Source organism: Cupressus sempervirens, chromosome 3, assembly GCF_028749045.1.
Source record: "Cupressus sempervirens isolate cs-2001-9-10 chromosome 3, ASM2874904v1, whole genome shotgun sequence".
NCBI classification, from domain to species: Eukaryota; Viridiplantae; Streptophyta; class Pinopsida; order Cupressales; family Cupressaceae; genus Cupressus; species Cupressus sempervirens.
The window spans coordinates 256,492,186-256,512,910 of record NC_143120.1 but is presented as its reverse complement, the minus strand read 5'-3'; the positions used below and the strand labels follow the sequence as shown (position 1 = coordinate 256,512,910).

The window sequence follows — 20,725 nt, the reverse complement described above, 5'->3', positions numbered from 1 at the left end:
TTTTTGAAAGGAAAACACAAACCCTCCAGTATTAATTCAATCAGCAAAGAACAATATAAATTCTCGGCAAGGAATGTCGACTTTCACACCAAATATCTCCAAGCCACAATAGATACAGTAACGAAATATCTAACCAATATCAAATCCACTATACTTCAGCAGTGGAAAGAAAACACTTCTCAACTACAGTGATGAGCAATAGAGAAGTTAGGCAATCTTAGCTATACCTCAATAGCTAAATTGCAAGTGCAATTCTCAGAATTTCCAACCCTTATACATCAGTGAGGGCATACAGTTCAAAACCCAAGAAAAAGCCACAAAGGCACAAAATCAAATATATAATCAATCATGCCTTTCCCAATGGATGGACTCTTATTTATAAGCTTTTCGTTTGCCAAAGTTTCCTTAAAACTCCACTTCAAAAATTGTGGAAGTTTCCCAAAAGAACTCAACACTAGAAACTTTCCAATGTAGTGCCTGCCCCTAGTCTACATTTTCGAGCTACATTTCTGATATCATTGCCAAACTCTTTTAGGCCAATTTATGTTTGATGATTAGTATTATTATTTTAGAGATTATCAGATGATGTTTACACTCAGTTTATTATATGATGAGATTACTTGGTACTCTATATTTCATGCATGTATGATGATTATTCAATGGTTTCAGTTATCGATGATGATTAGTTAGATGGTTTATTATTCCATGTGCTTCTTATGGATACTTACCCCATACTGCATGTGTATGGTGTGCATGTTGTTTTATTTATGTATGGTGTTTCTGATATGGTTAAGGAAGGGAGTCGTAGTCACCTGCTAGTCGGGATCTACACGATGCACCACTTCCTGCCATTGTCTGTTTAGCTTAGAATATTGTGTTTGTACATGCGTGAATTTTATACAGGTTGCAGGTACCAGGTATCGACTTCCCTGAATTGTCAGGATGAGCGTACCCTATCGCACTGTCTCAATGGTAAGAGAGGGGAGATAAACTCTTAAGTCCAACTCCTAAACCCTTTAGCCAATTGTCCTAATTGATAATTAGGACAAGTATTTGAGTTAAGTACCCTCTGAATGCATCAAATGATGTAATTTCGGGATTATAACCTTTTTGTTTTGTTTTAGTATATGCTTTTCTATGTAGGGTTTTCGTATGTTGTTATATGAGTCCTTGATGTGTTTTCTATTAATTAAGTCTAATTAAAAAGATTAATTAATGATTTAATTTAATAGAGAATTATTATGATATCTTTAATATTTAATTAATTGAGAAATTAATTAAATAAAAGAACTAAATTTGGAGATTAAAGTTCAAAGATAAATTTAGAACAGGATAATATTTATTTAATTTAATAATAATATAATTGGAGTTCATTTTTAAATAAATGCTAAATATTATTGTTAATTAAATTAATTAAATATGTTATCAATTAAGTTTCTAAAATTAATTTAAAAAGTTGAAAGACATTAAATTATTAAAGAATTTTAGATCGCATGAGTTTAAATTTGAGTAATAAATTAAAAGATTAAAATATAGAAATTAATAATGTTATTTTAATTTCTTAAAAGTGCACATGAGATTAAAGTAATAAATTAATTTAAAATAGAAGTCAAGTAGAATATTAAATAAAGTTATTTAATAAATCAACTTAATGTGCATGAAAGTTGAATGCAAAATAAAATAAAAGATAATAAAGGTTAATTTGGAGTTAACTGAGTTGTGCAAAGAGTCTTCTCGGGTAAACGCACAATTAGTGCCCCGATTTGAGGAGAAATTGCTTATCACAACTTTGGGGGTTCATTTTTTGGATATACGAAGTTGGACGGGAATTTTTGGGGAGACAACTTTTGGAAGTGATTTTTCAGAATGCGAATACCAAAGAAAGATTTTGGGAAGAAGGTTATTGAGAGGAGCGAATTATCTTACAGTTCTTGGGGATTTCATAATAGCATCAGGATCAGGTAGGGTCTTGTGTTTTTGATTATCGATTAAATACGCAATTATCCTTTCCTGTCTTCTTCGTGTCTGGGGTTTGTAAATCTGAATTCTCTATGATGAATGTTTAAACATTACAATATTAGAATTTATCAGATACTTGTCCATAAACTTCTGTATACAAAATTTAAATGAGAAGGGTTGAATCTTAGACTGAAATTTTAAATTAAACGTTCGGATGATTGACTATATTTTCTATATCAATATAGAGAAGGAAACAATTTTTCATTGCATATATTTATATATATATTAAAAGAAATTATTTTAATATATATATAGTTATAAATTTATATATATATATTTATATCCAAACAATTTTAAATTTAAAAAAAAGAAAAAATTGATAAAACACATATTCGTACTCCTTAAATAAATAAAAAATATAATAATGTAATTTTAAGTGGGGGGGAGGGATCACCCCGTACCCACCTCCACTGTCGGCGGGCCGACAGTACCTGCCGCCGTAGGCCTGCGGCAGACCGCAGAGGTCTATTTAGCCGATGGGCTATAAACGTATGTTTAAAATATGTTTTTTTTTTGGTTTTTATATATAATTTTTATTATTTATAAAACCAAATTTTATTATTATTTAAAAATTTTAATTAATAAATTTTTTAATATATATATTTTTAATTAATAAATATTTTAAATTTTATTAATATTTAATAATTAAATAATAATGCATTTAACATAGTTTGTAAATATTGATTTATTAATAATTTTGGTTAAATATTAATAAATTAACAATTAATGGATAGATTAAAATAAGTAATTAGAACAAATGATTATTGATTAATTTAATTAAAATTAGTTTAATTAAAGTTAATTAATAATGAATATTATCTGATTAAATAGTAGATTTGGAAGATTGATTTAATTAAAGTTATTATAGAAATGGGTTAATCGTAAAGGGTAGTTGTGAAAACCTAGTTACTTGAATTCGACATTAAACTGAAACATAAACCTTACCTTAACTCAATAATATACTTTCAAATCCAATCTCTGAGACTTTGATGTTGTCTTTGTGCTTTGAATGTTATGGGGTTGGTTTAGCGTTGACCAGTTTAGGTTGTTACCAGAGGCTCGGGGTTGTGAATGTGATGTCATGATGATTTGGTCTCGATCTTTCTTAACCCGACTATGGTAATGTGATGAAGTGCTCTATGACATGATTGTGTTTACTGTTTGTTATTGCTTTCCAGTTTCCTTGTGTGAAGCTGAAGTGTATGTATTTAAGATACCTAACTTAGCCATTTCTGAGTCTCGATCAGTTATACTTGTATTACCTTCTGGTTGCTTAGACTGAAATGTTTGTTATGTTCTTGATGATGTCATGTGTTGACTTGACCATTTGGAGTCTTCGATCAATATTGTAATTTACTATTGAGATACTTTCTGGTTGCTCATTGTAGAACCATTGGATTTTGTGACTTATCATTGATGTCTTCAGTTGCTGATAGAGAATTGTCGTGATCATATGATTACTAATTGATATTATCTGTTGCTCATGAAGAACTGATGTAATTTTGTGGCTTATCCTTTTATGATGTCTTTTCAGTTGCTTGTATAGGATTGAGGTGGTTTTATTATGATTCTTTGATTTATGATTTCATGAGCCTAGGGTAGGTTATCTATGTGTAGAGTCAGGAAGTGGCTTGCAATGGGGGTCGGAGCCCTAAGAGGCTGCCTTGAGAAACCCATTGTAAGTCGTTTTTAATAAGTGAAAACATTTACACTAAATGAGAGAAAATGAACCTAACAAGATAATTGTATGTTCTCTCCCATGCCTTGAGTGCTAGTACAGACTAGGATGGGGTAGAGAGAACGCTTGGTTACGACCTTGCATTCCATAGTAGGCCTCGTCAGTACGAGAGGATACTAGTGGCCGCAGGATCAATAGGGACCCGAGATTCCTAAGGGATTCCTAAGCTGATATTGTTGTATCATTTTTTTGCACTTGTATGCTTGATGTTCATAGTTTAGTTTTAATTTAAATTTATTTATTTTCTTGTTAGATTGTATTGTGCAATAATGGCCACTACTGGTAGTCAAAGTTTAGTGGCAAGGCAAGGAAGTGATAACATCGAAATTGATGTAGAATCTTCATTACGAAGACATTCCACAAGATTATCACAGGTTTCATGAGGTGGGTCATACATTTGGAAATGTGTTGTATGTCATGGTAAACCATTCAATAGCTCATATTCTTGGGGAAAACTTCATTTTATTGGTCCTTCTGTTAAAGGAATGGGAGTGTACAAATGAAGCAAAGATGGAAAGGGAATGATTGATGCACAACTAGTAGAATTTACAAGAAAACAAGAAGCTGCTACTAATTTGGTTATAATATCAAAAAAAGTTTTTCTCAACCTCCATTCGTAAAGAACAAGAAGAAATTACCCACTAATCCAGTTGTAACATCCATCCCTCCAAGTACTTGTATTGGGAGAGGAAGAGGAAGGAGTAGAAGTTACCCCCCACAAAAGAGGTCCATTGGACATTGCATTTAAAGTAGAGGCAAGAGAGCTTTTTGATCAAGCCATTGCACATTGCCTCTATGCCAATAATCTTTCTTTCAACTTGGCAAGATCACCATATTGAAGGAAATGGTGGCAGCCATCAATAAAGCACCATCTGATTACACTAGTCCCAGGTATGAAATGACGCTTACTACTCTATTGCAAAAAAAGGAAAATTTCTATAGAGAAAGGTCTTCAACCAATTAGAACTTCTTGGAAAATTTCAGGTATATCTATTGTGTTTGATGGATAGAAATATACAAGAAACTGACCACTAATTAATGTGATAGCAATGTCCCCCAAAGGGACAATGTTTTTTAGGGTGGTTGATTGTGAAGGAGAGGTGAAGGATTCTCAATTCATTTCTAGAATTATCATTGAGGCTATAGAGATGGTGGGTAGTGAGAATGTGGTCTAGGTTACAGACAATGCCAAAAAATGTAGGAGTACAGGTGCTTTAGCTGAGACTTAGTATGACCATATTTTTTGGACATCATGCACCATACAAACCCTCACTTTGGTCATGCAAACAATTGGATTAAGTGAAGCAAATATACTAGGAGGGAGAGGGGATACAAATGTTTGTGATGAACCACCACATATCACAATCCATATTCAGGTCATTCTCCAAATTGGAGTCACTAAAGGTAAATTGTAATTAGTAAATTTCATTTATTTATTTAATTTGATTAAGTTTTATGTTCATGTTCAACTATCAAATTTCATATAACTTTGCTTGATATTTATTGATATATTGTTAACTTTCTTAGGTTGTTGAGACCCAATTGCATCTCATACTATTGTTATGAGACGACTTGTCAAGGTGTAAGTGGAATTGAGCCAAATGGTTAATTTATAGCTAGTGGGGTATATGGAAGGGTTCAAGTTTAGAGAGTACCCAAAAGTTTGAGGCTTTGGTCTTGGATGACATTTGGTGGACTTGTGTGCAATTTGTATTGGATTTCAACGAGCCTATAATGACTATGCTCCACTTTGATTATATAGATTCACCTTGCTTGGGGAATGTGTATAATGGCATGGAGACCGTGGTATAGAAGGTGAAACTTTCTTCACAAACACATGAGAATGACCCTACAAAATGTGAAGGCATATGCAATAAGGTGGAAGCAATCATTCATCATCGTTGGGAGAAGATGACTATCCCATTGCACTTCCTTGCATATGTCTTATAAGGTACTATAACCAGGGAATACTTGCCATCCCAGATAATGTTGCACCATATGCAGATGAAGAAGATGCTAATGGGTGCTACAAAGCATTTGTAAGACTCTTCCGAGATGATAAAACACACAAAAAGTTGAGGCTACAATTTGGCTTATTTGCTTGGAAATCAAAACTTACTCCGTATTCAATAAAGAACTAAAATGACATAGAAGCTATCACATGGTGGTACATGTGTGGTCAACCATACAATCATCTACAACCTCTTGCAATCAAGATAGTCTCATAAGTTTGTTTTTTTTTTTTTTTTTTGTTTACCACTTGTATTCTACAATTTAGTGTTTAACATTCTTTAATTTTCTTTTCATTTGTATGTTTAACTTTGTGAACACTATCTAGATCGCTAGCTCTTTTGCTGCTGAACAGAATTGGAGTACATACTACTATACCCATTCAATGAAGCACAACCGGTTGGACTCAAAGAAAGCTAAGGACTTGGCTTACATTCATACCAACTTGCATCTTTTGTCAAATAAGGAGGATGAATACAAGAGGGGTCAACCAAGCTTTGGGATGTAGCCCCTAAATGTGGAAACTTGAGTGCAACATTTCAAGATCTTACTACAATCGTAGATGATGATGGTAGCATCATGACACATAATGCATCTAGAACAAGTGGAACTATGTTCAAATGATCTTGAACTTGCAGCAGTTGGAGATGATGAGAATGTGAAATGATCTTGAACTTGCAGCAGTTGGAGATGATGAGAATGTGAATTTTCTTGAGAATCCTTATGATTTTGAATCTGATTAGTGAATCTTGACTCTTGACTCTTGATTGATCAGCATTGAATCATGAACTAAGTTTTGATTTTGTAATTCAAATTGTATTGGAATCTTGAACATTAGTAATTTACTAATTAGTTATTCAACTTATTTCAATTTGTATATTTGTGTTTGTGAAATTTGATAGTTAACTATCAAACAAGAAATATTTTGAATCTAAATCAATGGTGAAGTATCATACTATGAAATGATTTTTTTTTGTATATTTCTTGCATATATAAACACATACAAAATCCAAGAAACAAAATTCACACATCCATGCACCTGATTCTTGCATTTGAGTCAATACCTTAGATGTAGTTGCCATCAATGACAACATAGCATAAATTAACAAGTAACTCTTGCCAATAATCTCCCCGTCTGACATTGATGGCAACATTTAGTTGAAAAATGACTAATTGCACATCCAAAATGGCAACTCTTCAAAAACTCTCCAAAATCCTAAACTCTCCTATAGTAAACATCTCTCCTTCTATATCATTTTTCACTCATGTCTCCCTTTGACATAGATGGAAAAGGTGGGGAGAAAATCAATATACTCTACCAAAATCCCATACTATCCACATATACACAAGTTATGATAGCATACTCCCAAAAATTTGAAAATATCTAAAAAGATATCCTTCAAAAAGACCAAATCAACATCTCAAGTCTTCCTTATACTATCCAAAATCCGAATCTTCCCATATATGGCATAAGCTGATTCCTCAGCATGAATGATATTCGGTGGGGGTAGCGATTTACTTATCCTTTTCTTCCTCCAAACTCGTCCGCAAGATATCTAACTTAGGAACTATAAGATTCCTCAAGGCATAAAACCTTCCTAGCATTCTCTTCCTTTCATCTTCCAAACATCTGATCTTGTCATTGATCTTCAAAACTTCTTCCATGTGATGTGAAGCAAATCCCTTTGATGAATAAAAGCGTTTTTCTTTATCTGCTAGTGTCTCCTCACTTTCCTTAATAAGTTTTTAGAATAGCAGAGACTTTAGAAAATGAATATATGCAGTGTCTTAGTATATTGCTTGCTTCCTCAATAGCTTCTTTCATCTGACTTATTCCAGCATTCAAAGAAATTATATCTTGTGCAAAAAAATAACATAATGGTGAAATCTATTTGAGAAAAATTCCTTTTGAACTTTACCCATGGTTGTCTACTCCAGCGATTAAAAATGAATATCAAAATTATTCAAAAGTGCTTCTCAGGAACATAAATACCTCCACTAACTTGAAATTTTGGCATAACCTTGTCAAGCACATCAACTGCTCTAGAAAGAAGGCTGCTTTCTTTCTTACTCTTGCTCAAAGATTTTGTCTTAGATTTGGCATGAGCCAAAACTGCAACTTTCATTAGTTCTTTTTCTTCCATACTTTCTAAATGAATTGGTCCATGCAAATCTGACAATTCAAATGAATCAAAGGAATCTCTTGCCAACAATGTTTCATTCTTACCATAAGATGTCTCAACCTCTATTTGAACTTGCTCAATTTTCTCCGGTTTCTCCCATTTTATTTCATCATGAGCTTCTAATTGCTGCAAGTGCTTCTGCTACTGGAAATTTCCACTTCTAGTTTTCGAGAGTTTCTAGTTTCCTTTTTCCTGCGGTTTCAATATTTTTATCGTTGTGTCTTATGACTGCTAGCATACACTACCTCTAAACATGTACTGCTATGATATGGGGAAACATATTTTGCTTTGTCATGTTCCTAATATTGACCTCCAATCTGTATGTTTTTTTCCACTGTTCTCAGTCACCAATAATGACTCTTATATCAGTTGTTTCTCATTGCTACCGAATCATACCTTTGAATATAATAATCACCAGTTATCATTGGAGTCATGTTCCAAAACATGGATGATGTTGATTTGCAATACCCATTTAATCAACTAGACATTCATCAAATAAATATACTGAGAATAATCCACCCTGATCAAAACTCCCAAGTCTCCAGTGACAGGAACTAGATAACTGATCAGTACTTCAAACAAATGAATCTGCAAAATAGTATTCTCATAAGGAAATACTCAGACGGGAACAGTAGATGTTTACAATTAACCAAAATACAGAGACAACCACAGCAGGATATTGTAAAGAATATTAAATAGATCAACCTATTCATCACAAGCTGTGATTCCCCATTTTGTTGAATAAGTATGACTAAGTGGATATATAAACAATAATAAGAAAGTATATATAAGGGGACTAAAGACTGAGTTATGAAAAGATCGTGTATAAGTGATAAGAAAGATGATGAGAAGTGTATAATTACTTTCACATACATGAGCGGAAGATGAAATTTTGGAGAGATGAAACTTTTCTTATATCTATCACATCCAGATCCATATCGAACTTCACATCTAGGCTCATATAATCAATCTTTAAATAGTATATTATTATTCTCATCCAATATAGAAATATAATTGTAAGGAGCAACCATAAGAGGTGGTCACCTTGTATTATATATATCATGAACTATAAGGGTCATTAAGCATAAATTTATTTTACAAGAACTAATCACCTAAGTGATATTCAATCATCTACATCAGATACCAAGTGGCATTGATATATCATTGACCTTGCAATAGCAATTCACAAGATTATAATGGAATCAAGAATGTAATTCATAAAAAGAAAACAAAGAATTCAAGCTAGTTGTCCCTGAATTCAAAGGCATCCTAACTGGGGACATTACAAAGGGTCCCACTCTATAAAAGAATAGCAAAGCTGTGGTGAATCTGGTCTACCAAGAACACACATCTTAAAGAAAATACTGAAATTACCCCATCCAAAGGAGATGTGGATGTGGAGAAGCTTGGCCATTGGTTACCACATCAGCTTTGAGCTTGAGGAACCTTGCTTCTTTATCAAGAGTTTCTATGACTCTTGCCATGTTTCTTAGTTCAATATTCCAACTCCATGCCTCTTTGTTCAATATTCCAACTATACGATTGAATGCCTCCTTGTAAAGGCTTGTAAGCTTCCTTAATTTCTCTTCTTGTGGATAAAAATATACAAAATCACTAAAAACAACTCTCACCAAAGGAATGTACTTTTCCAGATATAGACCTTAATTCATGAATAAGAGATATTTATACCCTGCATTTGTTACTTACAGAACATTAATATAGAATTCAAAGAATTTCACTTTTTAGGGAAAATTATTATTAACGATTTCAAGGCGTTTATGAACATTCCATATAAAAAGAGAAGAGTCAAATATTAAATCTAGAACTCACTTATCCACTGTCAAAAGGTACTGTAATGTCTCTATTTTATACAAAAGTGATTTGTGAGCATTTGGCCAATTTCCTAGTTGTCTTAAAAGCTTCTTGGTGTGCTTAGGTGAACTCCAAACTTATTGAAGGATGCAGATTCAGTATTTGCGGATTCTTGTGTGTGGTATTCAGCTCAATTAACATTATGGACTGCTATAACACCTTTTTAAAGTGTTTCCAGATTCCTGGGGTATCCTCCAAACTTTTTGGAGAGCATGTCTATTTTAGTATGTCACCCAATTGGCTTTGATCACCATACTTCATGCTCACTATCATCTAGCATGATCGCAGTTCGAATCTGATTCCGTTTCAGGAATATCCACAAATTGGGTAGTTATCGGATAATTGATTAATGTTGTGTAATGTTGAGAAATAATAAGAGGACAACTTAATGTAATAGCTCTTTGGTAAGGTAATAAAATGTTTTGAAAAGTAGATGCCTAGTGAATATCTTTGAACATTAAATATTATCCTTATTTTCTAAAAGATGACCTTTGAGGGAAAGCAAGTAATTCTAATTTTAAATTACAGATTCCCTCTAATAAGCTATATAAGGAGGTTTGGAGTTTCTTTCTGCATATGCTGAAGATTTCTTATTCTGTTATGTTGCCGGATTGTACTTGCATGTTCTTCCGAGGTTCTTTGAGGATGAAAACCATTGTTGGGTTCCTAGTTGTGGATTTGAAAGATAATTCCTCGCTAGTTGGAGCAGTTCTATTCCGGAATCAGACAATGCTTGACTAGAGTTTAAATTTGTAGGATATGGAATGAAGATTTTTCAAGTGTTTTGATATTTCAGATTTACTCAAGTCTAGTAAAGGCATTGCTTCCAATCTGGCAATGTTTGTTGGGTTGGGTGATTGAAGGGTTTCAACATTGCCAGCTGTAGCTGAACTTGCATGTGAGACACTATTCTGTGCTTTTGGGTCACTCAGTTTGAAAGTGATGCTCATTCTGGACTAGCCGCTCATATTGTAGTCATTTCCTGTCCTTGCTGTGGAGTTTGAAGCTGGTGGATAAGTTTTGAACAAGATGTACAGTTGGGACTAAGGTTGCACCTAATATCAGCTGACGTGGGATTTGGAAGTTAGAGCCTTGCTGTTTAGGATGTTTATTTTTGTTGAATGTACTCACCCATAAGTGGAATGCAGGCTAAATGCTTGTAATTCCCTTCCTTGTTTGCTATACCAGAAAATTATCAGTGTAGGGATACCTTGCTTTCACTTCCAAAAGTATTGAAAACCATATCAGTCTGATTTGTTAACTGCTGGAACATGTTTTGAGGTCGGTTGGAAATATTTTTTAGAGTGTTATATGCTAAATATTAGTTTGAGGAAGCTTCCTTGCATTAACATCATATTTTTAGAGTGAATAGTGAGTTGTGTGATGTAAATCAGCGCAGCTTTTGAAGTGTATCAGATTTGCAAGTTGTTTTCTCCTACATTTTCAGACTGATTGGTAGTTCTGGGTGAGTCTGAGGCTACTAGTAACTTTTGGGGGTGTTTATTGTGAGATTGGACGGGGCTCTTGAAGGTTTCATACTATTGTTTGACCTGCAAACATTTAATCAGTCTTTTGCAGAAACGGTACATTTCACAGAGTATGTAGTTTCTGTTGGAGTAAATTTTCCACTAGTAAATAAAACATAACTGATTGTTGCACACGTGGAAAACCTTGTTTGAGTTGCTAGCAACATAAGTTTAGTTTAGGTGTATGAATCATAGAGTTTTAGTTTGAAACGATGTGTTTGAGTTAGGTATCAATAAGTTCTAGTTAGCTGTCATTTCTCTGTAATTTATTGTCAGTAAGTTTAGTTCATTTATAGGAAAGTTAGTTGTCCTCATGATTGTATAAACAAGGATCATTTGATCAAATATAATAGAGCATATTATTTCTTTGTTTCTGCTGTTCTATTTTTCTAATATGGTATCAGAGCTATCTCCCTGTCAAGTCATGTGTGTTAGAGAAGAAGCTATCAAGGAGATGATGCCTGGTGAAGAACCACCAGAGCTTGATGGTGATGAAGATTTCATTGAAAATGAAGAACTTAGTTTATTTTGAAGTGGTCAATACTTTGAAGATGACAAAGGGTGCAGTAGACAGTAGATAGATGTTCAATAGTCTAAGGTGCTAACGGATTAGAGAAACTATACCTCATTGGGGTTATGAGACACATGTGGATTGGTGTCCAATAGTTCAGGGAGATTTGAAAATCTGGAAGCTTGGCATCATACCTTTACGAGGGCTATCAAACATTTCATGTGCAAATGGTGTCCAATGGTGTTTCAAAGCTGGATGATAGCTGCAAAATTATACCAGCATTTGGGAGCAACTTGAGGAAGTCTTACTAGTCTATGAACTATCTTTCAAAGAATAATTCTACATAATATATTTTTTGTTGTCACATTAAATAGGGGTGTTGGAGTTAATATTCTAGTAGTAAATAAAACATAACTGATTGTTGCACATGTGGCAAACCTTGTTTGAATTTCTGTCAACATAAGTTTAGTTCAGGTGTATGAGTCATAGAGTTTTAGTTTGAAACAATAACTAGTTGTAGATGTGTTTGAGTTAGGTATCAATAAGTTTTAGTTAGCTGTCATTTCTCTGAAGTTTGTTGTCAGTAAGTTTAGTTGATTTATAGAAAAGTTAGTTGTCCTCATGATCGTATAAATAAGGATCATTTGATTAATATAATATAGCATATTATTTCTTTGTTATATCTTCTTTGTTTCTGATGTTCTATTTTTCTAATAGTTTCCAGACCTGTGATTGCATATTTTGATGATTGAAGGTGTGTTGAGCATATCTCCATGAGTTTGAAGTGATGGCGCCAACCATACCAATGTTAGTGAGCTGGATAGACCAACTGTTTTCTGGGCACATCTAGCTAGCATTCCAGTCTGTTCCGTCCTTGAACAGCAATCTTAAAGTGCAATAAGACCTCCTTTGCAGACTATCACACCTCTTCATTCAAAGTATATCATCATTGTTTAGTTGGATATTGGTCTAATGCATTTGGGCATTTCGGGAAAGTGATCTCATCAATGTTAAATGTGTTTGCTCTTATATCAGCTGTTAATCAGTGAGTAACATTGTTGGCATGCTTATGTAGGTCTATTTAACAGCAGCGATGTATTATGACATGTTGCTGTTGAGCTTACAGAGTATCTGGGAAAGATAAGCAGTAAATAAATAAATCTAGGGTGGTTATTACAGGTATGCACCATTTCAGGCCTCTTGGATGCAAAACAAGGCTGAAATTAGTTTATTTCAGTTGCTACGATCTCTACAACAGCTCTCTTTACACAGTTAGTTCTTGTGTTTTGCCTCTTAAGGTCTATTGTCTCTATGAACTCTCGTAAATTTCACTTCATTTCAATCAGAAATGCCTTCTATAGTGCCCCTTGGAGATTTTACAACTGTTATAAAGATTTGGACTGTCTCATTAGGGATCTCAGAAGTCAGAAGAAACTGACTATAAAAGGAATTAAAAGTATTCTTGGGCACTAAATCCATTTCAGCTGGCAGTTTCATTCAAATGACCTGGAGTCCATTTATCTCAACGTGTCTTCTGAGCTGTCTTTCACTTTTATGAATTCATTTGATATTTTGATAAATGAAATTGGTGGCTAGGTAATGAAATAATTTTTTACAGATGGAATACCTTATAAAAAATAACCTAAACACTACAAATTTTCATAAATAATAATCTAAATACTTTTTAACAATCTACAAGTGACTGAATAAATGTGGATTCTAAAATACCGAATAATTTGATTGACAAGTATTGAAAATGTGGTGAACAACTGATGGTAACGGGTAATACTATTTAGTTGACAAATTACTTCTGCTTGATGTAATCTTATTATCACTTTCATTGTTGGATATGCTCAGATTGGCCATAATATTAATCAAAGCTCTGGAGGATTGTATGTAAATCCAATTGGTGAGCATAAAACCAAAATTATAAATGGAGTAGCAATAATGGTTATTTGTGCATTGCTGTTTCCTCACTATGTAGAGTTTTCTGCATGCCCAGATAATCTGGCCCTGGGGAACAATGGGGTCCTTTTTGCTTGGTGGAGTGTGAACCATAACTGTCAGTATTATTGGAGAAACCATGTTATGTTTGCTAAAACTTCTACTATGCTACCACTTTCACTACATTCTGGTGAAAATGGTGTGGTTGGTCAAAGAGAATGGATTGGTTACATCAATGAAGACAATGTAGGACCTAGATATATGTTGGATTTGTGTCAGATATTGAAGCGCATGCGTTTGTAAGTGGTCCTGTGGTTGGAATTTGGAACTCAACTTGGGCTTACTCCCTGTTAAATGTTGGGTTTCTCTCAGATCTTGAAGAGGCTGGGCTTGCAACTTTACTTATAATTGGAACTTGGAATTCAGATTGGACTTAGTGGATAGATGAAATGAATGAAATATATGACAAGTTCAGCTAGAATGAAATATGCCAAACCAATACAGCTGTAGACAGAACAGTTCTGAAATATATATCTTGTTACTAGAAATGGTAAACCACAGATTTACTTTAATATTTAAAACATCCAGTATGGTGAAACTGAGATGGCAGCAATATCAATACACAAAGTTTAGAAAATGACAATGCTGTCAGAACACATTTAAACTCCACATTTACTTAGCCGAGTCTCATTTCACACTGAGTGTACAATAACAGTAAGCGGTCTAATATTATTAGTCTGAACTAATAGCAAGGACGTTAATATCCTGCCCAACACAATTCAAAGTACCATACTCATGCGACTAAGGGAAGCCTACCTCCACATGTGACACCCGGTTGGATTGAAAACTTGCTATGCACCCAGCTAGCGTGTACCCACCTTGGCGGCCTGTGGTGATGAACTTCTATACTCTCGTGATGAGCTTCGAATATAACTCGGGTAGCCTCCAATGCACTGTCTGCAGACTGTCTAACCAGACCCGTGAAGACGTCTTCCTCTATGCTCCTGCCCTGTGGAAAGAGTGTGCCACAATGTGCTTTCCAGATTCCCTCCTGTGATTACAACTGTCTGCTCGTGTATGCCCACGCAGTCCTTACTGCTATGACGAATTGACTAACAAAACTTCACCCTGTCATTTCTCCAGCTGCCTTAGAAATCCGAATGATATAATCCCTGAATATTTCTGCTAGGCCTCTTACTGATGTATAATATGCTCAGTCAAAAATGCTCACTTGCTCTAGCTCTACGTTTGAGCCTGAATGAAACTTCATGAGCTGTTGGGGCTACATCCAGCTACTCTTTGTCTCGAGGGGTTTTGTCCTCAAGAGTGACCAGTCACATTTAAGCAACCTTTTTGTCATTTTCAAACAATAGTATATTTCACGGTCCTAATCCCAATGAAGACACTTGCTTTTATAACTTCGATGGGAGGGAAGATGCGAACAACTAAGCAATGGAGGATAAAAGCCTATTTTGTCTTTTAGTCACTTAAGTCATTTTTGTCATAAAGTGACTTTAAATGATAAAGTACTTTATAAATCAACTTAATAAAATAAAGTGACTTAATCTTAAGAGTTCCCACTTAAAAATCTCCCCCAATGAAACCAAATAGATCCCTCTGACTGGCTGGCATCCTCAAAATAAATGCCGTTAGCCTATTCGGATGGAAAGATAGACCAACAAGGCACCATTAGGTCTAGCACGGAGAAGGGAACATTACATAAGTGCAAGGTTATAAGTTGAAATTACTCAAACAATTTGTCACATGACTAGTAATTTGAGAAGAGACAATGACACTTTTGTAGGACATGATAGACATAAACTTATGAGGAGATCTTGATCCATCTGTATATTGTGTGTCTATGTTCAAATGTTGCAACTGAATGAATTGAAACTGAGAGTCTTGAAGCTACCAGTATTAGAAAATATGTTTTTTATTCTCTTAGATCAGTGAAGGGCCCACGAGGCTAGAAACATGCAAAGATGTTTTAGTTTGTTCTCTTATTATGTTTAAATAGGAAGTAGACATCTTATTTTTAACAGTTTTTCTTATGCAAGTTTGCAAGAGTAAGAGCAAAAAAACACGCAAAGAATTGGACAAGAGAAGCAAGACTACACTAGTGTAACCTGATTGTAGTGGCAAACAGTGCAGGCTCTTGTTGTACCAAGCCAATGTGCTGCCTGAAGGCCCGCAGGTTCAGCTCCCTGATATCAGTCTCATCTATCATAATCTTTCCCAAGACTGGATCATAGAACCGCATTATGAGAGTAATGATGGAACTTTTGCCTGACCCACTGTGTCCAACCAGTGCTAGGCTCTGGCCAGCCGGTATAGACAAATTCAGGTCCTTGAAAATGGTTGCCTGTGGACGAGTGGGGTAGTGGAACTCTACAGACCTAAAGTTTATGTTACCTTTTATGTGCATCAAACTGTACTCTGGACGGTCTGGATCAATATGGCTTTTTCTGTCCAAAGTCCGAAAAACTGTGTTAAGGGCCTGGCCACCCTTGATAATATCAGGTGCAAGGCTCAGGGTCTCTGCAACGGTTACTGCACCAAAGATTACTACAACAAATATTCTTATCACATTTCCAAAGTCTGTGATGTTGTCTTTAATCAATTGGGAGCCGTACCAGAGGGCCAGGGCATAGGAAGAATGCATGCACATTTGAGAGAGACCATATATGAAACCAGCAATTTGGGCACGTGCCAAGGTTTGGCTTTCCACACTTCTGAGCTTATCATGGAATGAGTTCAGGACTTTGTGTTCTGCATTGAATGCTGCCACTGTTCTAATGTTGCTAACTGCCTCCCCAGCTACCATAGTGGCACTGCTGTGAGCTTTGTCTATGTCACCGACAAATCCTTTCATGGCAACATTCTGTCAATGAACAACCATGGAAAATGCTAGAGATATTAAACATATAAAGGGATCAGAAACCAATGAGCAACAAAATCAAAATTAGTAATTGTACATAAAAATATCTTAAAAGCTTTTCAGTTTCTCTTTTTCTTTCATTGTTTTTCTTTGCAGAGGACATTAAGGATACTTTGCAATAAAGGTACAAAAAGAGCAATTGCAGATTTTATCTATAGCCAGTTTTTGCTGGTTGACTGTCATCTTGTTAAAGATAATAAATTAAGATGTTCAAATTGAAAAGACACTACGATAGAAATTATAAAAATTCAATTGAGATTTGGAATGAAAGGATCAGAAGAAACTTAGAGATTATCTCTTTGCCCCCAACTACTCTAGTTGAATACCTGTTGCATAGTTTCCAAAAACTGAACTGAGAATACATTTTGATTATATAACTTTCTAACTTCAGCTACTAGGTAACCTAGACCATATGTAGGAAGCAATTGTAAGTAAACCTTCTTTAAAGGGAAACATTGCATAATGCTCAATTGCATGGAAGATTCTACATTACAAGCTGCCCATTGTGGACAAGCTGAAATGTATGATGGTCCAGCTTGTGAATTGTCCATTCTGTTATAAGAAAGACAGCATGAGGTGTGTATTTTGGGGATGTCAGTTTGTGAAAAAACAATCAAGTTCTGTTTTCAATGATCTGGTTGTTATTTTGATCACAAATCAAGTTTGAAATAGGCTCCTTTCAGGGTTTGTTGACATACAAATATTATTGCTGATGGTGTAAGACAGGTTATTTTGTTGCATCTATGGAGGACAAGGTGTACAGCTATCTTTGATAATTGCAATGATCACCATCAAGAATTTGTGTTTCTAAAGCTTTACTCTGACATTTTCTATTGTCTCATATCACTTTTTCTCAACTACAGGCTGAGGCTGAAAATGAATTGAAGTTGTACTTTCAAATTCTGTGAATTAAAGCTCAAATTACTCAACTGCTTGGTAAAAAGATCAGCATGGAGCATAACTTGAGAGCTCTTCTACAGGACTGATATTGCTCTTGAGTCTGTCGTAATGCTATTGCTGTTACTTGTCATTCAGTCTCTATTATAATGGTACTGTTGTTATTACATGTTATATTAGTGTTCATTCAGTGTCTGTAGTTGTTTCTTCTTGCAGTCATTAACTGCAATTCTTATGTAATCTGCATTTATTCAATATATTAAAAAAAACTAAAAAAACTAGATCATATGTTGACTAACACCTAGAAAAGTCGTGTTGGCTTAGCCTATTTGATCCTGTAAATAGCCCATCTTCTTAACTCTTGCCGAGTTAACTGACAAGATAGTTTCCTTTATTAATAATGCATTAAGTAGGTCCAAGCAATTTAGATTAAAGATGCCTGGTTTGATGTACTTTTTTCTTTTCTTTCAGAATTAGAACATTGTGTGCTCCAAATTTGTAAGTTTGTATGTTTATCTATAATATTTGAAAGTCTATTGAAGGCTTTTGTGAACAGTAGGTGACTTTTGCCTTAAGATTTGTATATAGTCTTTGTTTTGGCAAACTCAACAAACTAGGTAGATTACTTAAAAAATCATGCTCCACTGGAAAAGATGCATGAGCTCGAGTGATTGGAGATCATTCGTTGAATTGCTTTCTAAGAGTGCATACAATTTTATGAAAACAATTGCCCCCTATGCTTTTAGTGAAGCCCTTTGGCATTAGGTTTCATCTAGTCATCAAAGTTCAATTGTAGCTCAGAATCAAGGTTCACTACATTGCATCATTCAATTCTGTTCTTCTTTTCTCATCTTTAACCTCCTATTCATACACTCGCTGTTGTACTTTCTGTTCAGTTGTCTGTGGTACAGGATACCTTGAAATACAATTTATATAAGGTTTCTGCACTTCTGTGTCATTTACATATTGGTAAAAGCAAATACAACTTCCATAAATTTCTGCAACTTATCTAAGATTTATATACCGGCAAGATGATGGGGAGCTTATCGTTAAAGCTTATTTGACTTATATGCCAAGACATTTTTGAAAGTAGTATTTTTATCTCTTTGATCAGTTCTCAAATAGTCAAGGATTGTATTTTTATTGACCTGTTTAATTGAAAGTAGTATCACTTATTTCTTTGATTGGCTTTCAAATAGTAAACACTTATATTCTTGTTAACCCGTTTAATAATTAATTCTATAATATTTAAGCTAATTCACCTGGTCACAGTAACACTTTTTGAGTCCATGCATCACCTTAGCCAAGAACCTTGTGTAACTCTGGAAATTTTATGACTTTTAGTCCTTTGCATAAATTTTGTTCATAATACAGAAATCTATTCTTTACCTAAGTTGCTTGATTTATTGACAGAAAGCCTTCCAGATGCATGCTGGACTTGTCAAGTCCTGATGCAAGGCAGTTAAACAAGGCCTGCAGATTTTCCACCATGTCTCAGCTAGTCTGACAGACTCACTGAGTATGCCAGATTTACTGGGACTAGCAAGTTCCAACAGTCTGACTTAGCTGGCCAATCTACCCTCAAAAGACAGACAAAATGAGACATATTCCCTAAAAAGGAAAACCAAAGATAATAAAAGGAAAGAACCATCACTTGCAAAGCACAACAAAATGAAAAAGAGATAATAGCGAGCAAAATGATAACTAAGCAAAACATGGCCAATAGTTTTGGGCAACAAATGGCAATTAAAGTGTGTATTGGAATATTTAGAGCAGTCCATTGTGCATTAGGAGGACTCCATAGTCAATTTGGAGAAGCACACAATCAATCATCCCTTATTTAATGCATCATTTTCCAAAACATTATTCATGAAAATCTCTTTGTAAGGAACTAACATATATTTACCTCTGCAAAGGCTGCAAGGATGAGAAGAGGGAATGTAGCTAGTACAACAAAAGCAATTCTCCACTGCATAATAAAGCATAGAGTGAAAACGGTGAACAGTGTGGTAGTATTTTGGATGAGTATAGAAACACGGTCAACAATAGCAGATCTGACAGTCATTGAATCCAAGGCCAAATGTGAGACCACTTGGCTGCTGTTATTCTCTTCCTGATCAAACCATCCAATTTCATTTTGTAGAATTGCTGCAAAAACAACATATTAATATTTAAACCCAAAGAAAATAAAAATCAAATTTAACTTCAGAAATATTCACAAACTCTGTAGCTGTGTCTTCAAGCTCACTTAAAAAAGAAGAAGAGAGAATTATATCAGGACTTTGCTAGAAAGGAGGTCTATAAAGATAAATTAGAGAAAGGGAATTAAAGATAAAAAAGTGAGTTCAACAATGAGGAGGATACCAAAGTGTGTCATGTCTCTCAGAAGTACACACAACAATGGACCTGTCCTATTATTAATTGAATTTAATTCAACTTAGATACTAATGTCCATAATGATCTGAGAATTCGTACAATGAATTATTACTTCACAAGATGGGAAATAAATTCCAATGTATGTTATATGGGTCATGGAATGCTTGAAAACCATAGTTGAGTAAAGAGATTACTCTTCACAAAAATAGTATTACAAAGAAATTAAACTCAAGAGTCAAAACTGTGACAGACAAGTAGTCCCCAGTAAAAGAACTCAAGGAAAGAAAACATGAAGTACCATCTTCAATACCTGAAAGTCTGAAGTCGTGTCAAGATACTAATCTCCCAATGTTTGAATTCGAGAACAAGTTTATTAAGCGATCATATGGCACTGGCAACATGGGCATTGCTTGGGTGATCTTATAAGTGATATGTGATTGTAAGGGAAGCATTCATCCAACTATAACCATTAAAATCAATAACTGACCTGCAGGCAACCTATTTTCAACTTAAAAGTGATTGATGCTGATGCATGGGTGCTCAACATATCTCATCCGGTTGCACTTAATTTGCATTTTTGTAAAATTTATGTTGCAAAGTTTAGGGAAATTGGTCTACAATTGTGTGCAGATTCTACATACAGCTTTTGGGACAACTACGTTATTATATGAAGGCCAAGTGGATAAGTACTTTTCCCATTCCTTCTGTATG

The 20,725-nt window shown here is 34.6% G+C and overlaps 1 protein-coding gene across 2 annotated transcripts in view; it reads right to left on the bottom strand.

Moving 5' to 3' along the window:
* Positions 1 to 20,725, bottom strand: part of LOC149565848 (ABC transporter B family member 19-like) — a 73,380-nt gene that overhangs the window by 17,491 nt on the left and 35,164 nt on the right. For both annotated transcript variants that reach the window (XM_089819344.1, XM_089819345.1), the window contains exons 10-11: positions 19,545 to 19,786; positions 15,930 to 16,684 (exon numbers count right to left, since the gene is read on the bottom strand). In XM_089819344.1, the coding sequence (XP_089675470.1) occupies positions 15,930 to 16,684; positions 19,545 to 19,786 (997 nt within the window). The remainder of the gene's footprint in view (positions 1 to 15,929; positions 16,685 to 19,544; positions 19,787 to 20,725) is intronic.